Source organism: Limulus polyphemus, unplaced genomic scaffold (assembly GCF_000517525.1).
Source record: "Limulus polyphemus unplaced genomic scaffold, Limulus_polyphemus-2.1.2 Scaffold644, whole genome shotgun sequence".
In the NCBI taxonomy this organism is placed as follows: Eukaryota; Metazoa; Arthropoda; class Merostomata; order Xiphosura; family Limulidae; genus Limulus; species Limulus polyphemus.
The window spans coordinates 469,322-477,681 of record NW_013666254.1 but is presented as its reverse complement, the minus strand read 5'-3'; the positions used below and the strand labels follow the sequence as shown (position 1 = coordinate 477,681).

At 29.2% G+C, this 8,360-nt stretch overlaps 1 protein-coding gene across 4 annotated transcripts in view; it reads right to left on the bottom strand.

Annotated features, from left to right (window-relative positions):
- Positions 1 to 210: 210 nt before the first annotated feature.
- The window catches only part of LOC106459657 (transient receptor potential cation channel subfamily A member 1 homolog), an 88,349-nt gene continuing 80,199 nt past the window's right edge, over positions 211 to 8,360 (bottom strand). For all 4 annotated transcript variants that reach the window (XM_022386192.1, XM_022386191.1, XM_022386190.1 and 1 more), the window contains 4 exons: positions 5,598 to 5,798; positions 3,327 to 3,572; positions 1,231 to 1,395; positions 211 to 1,133 (listed from right to left, as the gene is read on the bottom strand). In XM_022386192.1, the coding sequence (XP_022241900.1) occupies positions 960 to 1,133; positions 1,231 to 1,395; positions 3,327 to 3,572; positions 5,598 to 5,798 (786 nt within the window). In that variant the 3' untranslated portion in view covers positions 211 to 959. The remainder of the gene's footprint in view (positions 1,134 to 1,230; positions 1,396 to 3,326; positions 3,573 to 5,597; positions 5,799 to 8,360) is intronic.

Here is an 8,360-nt window from a genome sequence, read left to right as displayed (position 1 = left end):
GAATTAATAGAAATTATTTGGTAATTTTTCAATAACACAATTTTCATGTACAATATCTAAACTTTAATTCATTGAATTTTGTTATAGTTCATATGTTTTACTTCAAATTCAATTTAAAATGTATGGTTTTTAGTTCTTATACAAAAATCAGTTTATCATTTAAGAAATAGAGTATTAATAATTTTACACCGTGAAGGGGTTACAATCTTGTTCCTTGTATTTACACAAACAGGTATGAGCAAACAACCGTGTTCCTAGGAACAAATTGATACCTAAAATTGTAAGTAGTTCTCAATGTTCTATTGTATTACTAACAATGTCTTTGGATGAAATGCTCATAATTTACTTCTTATATTAAACTACATCATTTAAAAAACAACTTTTCTTAGTTATCAGTTGTTTAATACAATCATTCATATCAATATTATAAATACTTTGTTCATGTAGATAAATGAAGTAAATGATTATGAAACTTTTCTGGTATTTTTTTTAAATGAATAAAAACAATCAATACATTATGTATTCACTGTAATATACATGATATTTTTTCATAAAAGTTGAATGTCAACTTAAAAACAACTGGCCATTCATTAAAAAATTTTGATGTAGATATATTGGGTAAACAGAAATGAAAAATAGGTTTTTTCTTGATCAAAATCAAGGTATTAGTAAAGTTATATGTACAGTAATGAATAAAACATACATTATTTAAAGTTTGTTAGAAGTTATTTAATATATTACACAAGTCACAAGTTTGGTAAAACAGAGCTTTAAAAAATATGCCCTTTCAAAAACTACTTAGGATAAGTTTCTTATACAAAACAAAAAACTGGAACATAAAAATTATTTTGTTTATGAACAGAATAATAATTCAATATTTTCTTTTATATTAACAACTAAATACAATGCAAGTATGAATAATCAGTCACTAAAAGCTGTAAACTTTCTCTTTTAACAATTCAGATGTTAAACTGGTCTTCATCGTGCCATTCAATTCCTGAATTTTCAGCAACTGTCATCAAAAGATGTTGAAGACGGTTGTTCTGCTTCCTCAGTTGTTGGAGCTCTTCTTGCATATAGGACAGTTTTTTGGATATCAGTTCCTGTTGCTCCTCTATTTTCATTACAGCAGTCTGATTGAAAAAACAAAAACAAACATTTTTGAAACAAAAGATTTACATTTTAGTGGAATAAGGTTTTAAAACTTTTGTAAAAAAACAAAATACATACCTTTGGTGGTTCTAAGTATAAATTCATTTCCTTGTAGAACATTAACATTCTGACAAATCTGTTTTGTGTCTTCCATGCATTTGGGTAGCAAGTCTGTTTTTGTTGGATACAATGTCGACGAAAAATTATAGGAAGTATGCTTTCTACATTCAGTACCAAGTCCACCTTATAACAAACAAAATCATTTTTAAAGTTATTAATAATAAAAGTAATAAATACAAGTGTTTTATATTGACAAAAATATAAACAATCTTTAAAAATTTCAAAAATACTTTTAGAAAAACAAAAACACATTGCTTTTATTTAAGCTAGCTTCTTAAACAGAAGTGTAGTAAATCTTGAGAATTTAAACGGTACTTGTGCAAGATCAATGAAAAAGAAAAATTTACTCAAGGAAGTTGTAACTAATTGCTGACAACAGCACTGAAACAAAGATCAGAGAAAATGTAGATTCAAAATGTGTAATGGCTAGTTAAAATGTTATGCTTAATTTTTGAAAATTTGGTTATATCTTTTGTTTTTATTTATAAATGAATAATACTAACAAATTCGTCAATAATTAGGATTTTGAATCTATTTGCTAATTTCTTGAACAGGAGCAATAAGTTATCAATAGCTAGTAAAAAAAAATTATCAAAAAAATTTTACTGTATTATTACTAAGAGTAGAAACAATACAAGATACAACACAACATATTATATTAATTTTTACATAAACAAAAAGAAAGCATAACTCAACAAGCTTATCTTGAATGATTTTTTTACAATGTTCCAAACGAGTAAGGTAGAAATAAAGAAAACTCGCACGTGAGAACATAGTAACAATAGAGTATAAATATGTGAGAAACATAAAATGCATCCTTGTCAGAGAAATATCTGTCTGCAATAGGCGTACCCACCTAGCAGTAAGGATATACCATCTATATATGTAATCACTAATTACAAGCATCACATAAGTGTAATTTGAAAATGAATTAATGTGAAGCAAATACGGGTGTTTAAGCCTATAAGATCCCACATATAAAACTCCTATTTAGTATTTGTAGCCAGTAACAAAAATTTAGTTACTCTTAAAACAAAATGTTACTGTAAATGGAAATTTATTATTCAACTTGTTCCAAAAGAAACATTTGTACGAAGACAACCTTTCTTTTCCCTCAGTAGAATGAATAAACATAAATTACTGTAAGTGCTAGTGATACAAAGTAACCTTGGCATGTGGTAAGAACCAAAACAAGTATAGTGTAATTAAACAATGAAAATATTTATTCCTTACTGTAATAATTTTTAAAAGTATGGAAAAAGGCTTCTCTGTTGTTATTTCTAATTTTAGTAACAATTTATAATAGTAAGTACTTTTTTAAAAGTTAATAAAGTATTTTGTTGAAATCCATTACAATGACGACATAGAACTAAAAAGTGACCATAAAAAATATTTCAGTTATTATAAATTCTGAAATATCTAATTAAGTAACATTAAGTTCTGATTTATTTTCAAATATAAGGCTTAGAAACAGAGATTATACCTGATTGACAATATATTACCATTACTATTTGGGTCCTATTTCTGCAGATACCTCTCATTTAAGGGTAGATTTTACTTTTAACACATTTGTATTTTTTATTCCAGGTTTATTTATCCCTTCAGCCTTTCCAATACAATTTGAATAGCTAAATGTGCAACTATATTTCTTTATTTTTCCAAAAATATGGAAACCCCCCCCCATAAAATTGTAATCTATACCAAAGTTTATCATTATGCAGTGAATGAATGCTAATGCCCCCCCTCTTTCTAGTTAGTGCACACACACTATTCTTAACAACTACGTTAGATTGACTTAGATCTTTTTTTATTCACTACTTTACAACAAAGTTAGGCTCTTACGAAGGGATATTTGTTTTTAATAAATGCTCTTTAATATTTGTGTTTAAAAGCAAGCAATATGTAAGTAACTGCAGATTCTGTGTGCTTCTACTTAAATACTAATGATACACATGAAGTACCATTTCACACTATATATTAATATACTTGCAGATTATAGTTCATGTAACTAATGGATACTAGTTTTGCAATAAATAATTCCTGGAAACATTCACCTGCATTGCAAGACGTGTAAGAGCTGCATGTTCTTGTACACTCTTTATATCATCTACTGCAAGACCAACTAATAGGTTCATGATGATAATGGACATTAAGATGAGGAAGATGACAAACAAGATGTAGGTTGGTGGTTTAAAATGAATTGGGTTCTCACTATCATTGAAGATACTGTCAAACTCTATCTCTCCAATCATCATAACACTAGTTTTCAGTATAGATTCTCCAATGTTTTCAAAGGGATCCTATGGAAAAAAAAAATTAAGTTCTTATAAGTTTTAAGAGTTAATTGCTTTTGAAGATTCCATTATACTTAAACTGAAATAATTATCAAAAAGACATTCAGAGATGATTTTAAGAAATTTACCATACTAATAATAGCTGAGATATATGTACATAATTTTGGGTTAATGACAAATTCCTATGGGGGTTGTTTAATCAAATGGTAGGATAGTGAGCAACTAAACAGGTGAATTATATAAAATTATTTTTATAACTACAACTAGAACAAGGCTTATGAAAATCATTAAGAACCATTCAAATAAAAGGAATAATATAAAACTTCCAATTTGCCAAAAAAAGGATCTGCTGCTAAGAAAAAGCCATGTAAGTTTTAAAATATGTTAAAACAAGTTATATGATTATCAAATTCATTATATTTGAACCAATGTCAAAATTTCTGGGGGTTAAAGGTGCTGTTAAAGAGTATAACTTGGAGATGTTATCATAAATAATATGGACATCAGTGGTAATACAGTAAAATCACTGGCCATTAGAGTTGGACAATTAGTTGAACTAGATAACTGATTAATTTTCAGGCTCATTAATTGATTGAATTCAATCAATTGGCTATTCTCACATGAGATTAAACAGTTGGAATAACTAAAAACAGTAATTATGGGAAACCAATTTCAATTAGATGATTATTTTTGTAAGTTGTGACACTAACTTATTAAAGCTGAATACCCTTGAACTAATCAAAAACACTAATGATAAATAAAAATGACATTATCTTGATTACTTGGATAGTTGGTTCGAATAATCAAAAACAGTAATTACTCGAAATGTTATTTCAATTAGTTCATACGTTTGTAACATTAATCAATTAATTTATGTGACATTAATTGATGCTTATATGTGCTAGATTATGTCAATTAAACTTCCAGTTCTACATTTATTATAGCAGCCACAAAGAGGAGGTATTCTTGAGTAATATGAAAATAAAATATTCCATTGGAAGTTATGAAACTGTTGTTTTTGTACTTGAATAGATTACGTGTGGTTACTTAAAACTTATTTATTTTATCCAGTCTCATGATGATTTTGCAGTAATCTTGAGAGCTTATAATGCAAAAAATTTAGGGTTCAGTTCCCATGATGGGCATAGCACAGTTAGCCCATCCTATAGTTTTGTACTTATCAACAACTGAAAATACTTTATTCAAATAGTGTGTATAGCTATTTTATAAAACTATTTAATTTACAAAACATATCCCTGACCATACACTGTAGTGATATTTTTAAAACTTTCATTCTATATTAATCTGAGGCAGATAAGTCTTTATACACAATGAAACACTGATTAACACTTTAAAAGCTTTTCCACTGTTTTTCGATATTTTAACATCATAATTTTTTTACAGAAAAAATGTTGAAAGAACATATTAAAATGTTAAGCTTTCCTTTTTATTTAATTTATTTCTCTCTTTCCTATCTGGTATCTTGTGTTTTTTTATGAGAGCACATGACAACATTAAGTTACATTAAATAAAATGTAATGACACAGTATATAGCTATATCACATAGTCGTTTTCCTGTCATGACAGATTGTAAATTCACCAAAAACTTGTGACATAAATTTACAAATGTTCAATGGTTTCATTTGAAATGCATGTTTCAGATATAGTGATGTTTACAGGTTATAACTTTTATGAATGCTACCACCAAGCTAGAAAGAGTTAAAAACTTCTCATAACATTTGAATGCTCTTCATCAATAAGCAATAAAAGATCACAATAACATAGGAAGGTACTTATGTTAAACATATTCATCAATTACAAGATACATTCAATCTTTCACCCCAGTTTAAACAATGAAAGACCAGAAGCAATGAATTATAAAAGATTAACATTTACATCCAGATTTTTAGTTATATTATGATAATGTAATGTTAATTAATTTGGTGTTTATCTAATAATCTAATTTTTTCCAATCTATAAACAACTTTTTAAGGACAGAATATGGTTTAATACACCTAAAAAGCAAATTACCTGATTCTGCAAAAGAGTATAAAATCCAAAAGCAAAAGCAACAATGAATAAGAAAAAGACAATAAAAAATTTTGAGAATGTGCGTAGAATGTCAGTGAACATGTTTACATATATCCCAAGAACAGGAAATTTGCGAATGAACATGACTAGTACTATCCACGCCAGGAAAACAGAGAGAGCTCCCAATTGCCACTGCCACACCTGAGAATGAATAATAATATTAATACATATTAGCTTCAGTAAAAGAAATAATTCACCTTTTAATAATTTCAACATAAATGAACAATTTAACATATATTTCCACATGGTAAGTTAGTTTATCTTTTTAATAAACTCATTGCAAAGTATTCAAAACAGATGAAGGGATGAATAATAAGAGAACATATACATAACTATAATAATGAAAATAAAGAATAACATTTTTATAACATATACACATGTCAAAACTTTTTATACAGTGAACCATCAGAACTATCAATTGACAAAAGTGTAGGTGTATGTCTGCTTATAACGTGTGAACCACTGAATTGCTTTGTTGATTTTCACCAAACCTGGTATGTACCAGAAGGGTCCCCTGGTAATTGACATGGGGAAGGGGTGTTTTTCCCATGTACCTCAGCTAGTAACAGAGTATAAGAAGGAGTTTTACAAAGGAGAACTGGCAAGGTCAGTGATGAAAAGTCATTATAAGAGTTTGTACTGAAATAGTATTGAGATATCTCTTGGATAACAAATAGAGTAAAGAAGTTAGGCATGTTAACATCTAGAGGTTCTCAGATATCGGGCTTGGGTGTGGACTTCCTGATGAGTTGTGGTTGTTAAATCACAGAGAAGACAACAAGACACATATTCACAAAAACAACAGTGTTTAATGTTTCACAGTTAACAAAATACAATAAACAATACTCTGCAAGTTACAACACAATAATACAATATAATAAAGTGTACAATTGACCGGTGTATGTGTGTGTGTGTGACTGACAAGAGCTTAATGAAGAAGGCGTTACTGAACAAAGAGTTCTTGTCAGTGTATGAAGTTCCCCTTTGTAAGTTAGACTAAGTGAAGAAAAGGAGTTAAAAAGAAAATGACTCCAGTTAATTTAAGAAACAGTAATATCAATCCTTGCTAACCTCAGTAAACTCCAAACTTTTCCTTGGACTTCATGTATAAAATCATCACTAAAATGCAGAAATTCTAAAGATACCTCACACTTAACATGACTAAACCAACGATTCACTTTTAATATGAAGCAAAAAATGTTAAACAAGCCTGTTAACAGCATGCACACAAACAAGAAAACAAACAACAAAAAGATTTACATGGACTACTACTCACACAAAAGTAAAAGTAAGGGAAAATACAGCAGAAACTCAATGAAATTTTTGCTGAATATTTACAGACTTTAAAGAAGGAAATACACACACACATCACTGCCTGAAAATGTATATAAACTTTGTAAATCTCTAAGCACTCTTATGCAAATTTCATTAATTTTCTGCAAAGTCTGCTTTTCGAAGTTCAAACACCACCTTAAATATATCAATAAACTTTCCAGTTTATGATACAAGAAAGCAGTTACTGGTTCTTGTTAGATCAGATGACCAATGGGCAGTGTAGATCAAGGCAATTGTGTTCACAATTATTATCTGATTTGCTGACAAGAATAACTCAGAAACATGTTACTATTCCAGTAAGAGAACCAGCTAGGCAGGCTTTGGCCTTTACTTAGTCTAGTTCACCACTTAAAAAAGTATTCACCCTGTGATAATGGGTGGGGTCAAAGAGCATACACCACAAATTCTTAAAGAGTGCCATTCAACATGGTAATACATATTTGATGTCTGAGTTATCAACTACTCATATAATCCCACACTGCTTGTTTAGCAACAGTTTGTGGTAGAGAGTTAATACAAGACACAATGTACAGGGGTACTGACAGAAACTGTAGATATGAATTTTGGCAGTTCTAGAGGTGTGGCAGATATGCAAACTATATGATGGACAAAAGTAGTTTTATTTTCACATGAACATCACCTTGAACTTTGACATATCAGAATCTGAGTCAGACTAATGTAGTCAATTCACTTTATGTGAATATATATATGGAAGCTACGACACTTTATGTGATGTATATGGAAGCTACAATACTTTATGTGATGTATATGGAAGCTACAACACTTTACTGTTATGTATATGGAAGCTACAACACTTTATGTGATGTATATGGAAGCTACAACACTTTACTGTTATGTATATGGAAGCTACAACACTTTATGTGATGTACATGGAAGCTACAATACTTTATGTGAATATATATGGAAGCTACAACACTTTATGTGATGTATATGGAAGCTACAATACTTTATGTGAATATATATGGAAGCTACAATACTTTATGTGATGCATATGGAAGCTACAACACTTTATGTGATGTAGATGGAAGCGACAACACCTTATGTGAATATATATGGAAGCTACGACACTTTATGTGATGTATATGGAAGCTACAATACTTTATGTGATGTAGATGGAAGCTACAACACTTTATGTGATGTATATGGAAGCTACAACACTTTATGTGATGTACATGGAAGCTACAATACTTTATGTGAATATATATGGAAGCTACAATACTTTATGTGAATATATATGAAAGCTACAATACTTTATGTGAATATATATGGAAGCTACAATACTTTATGTGAATATATATGGAAGCTACAACACTTTATGTGATGCATATGGAAGCTACAACACTTTAT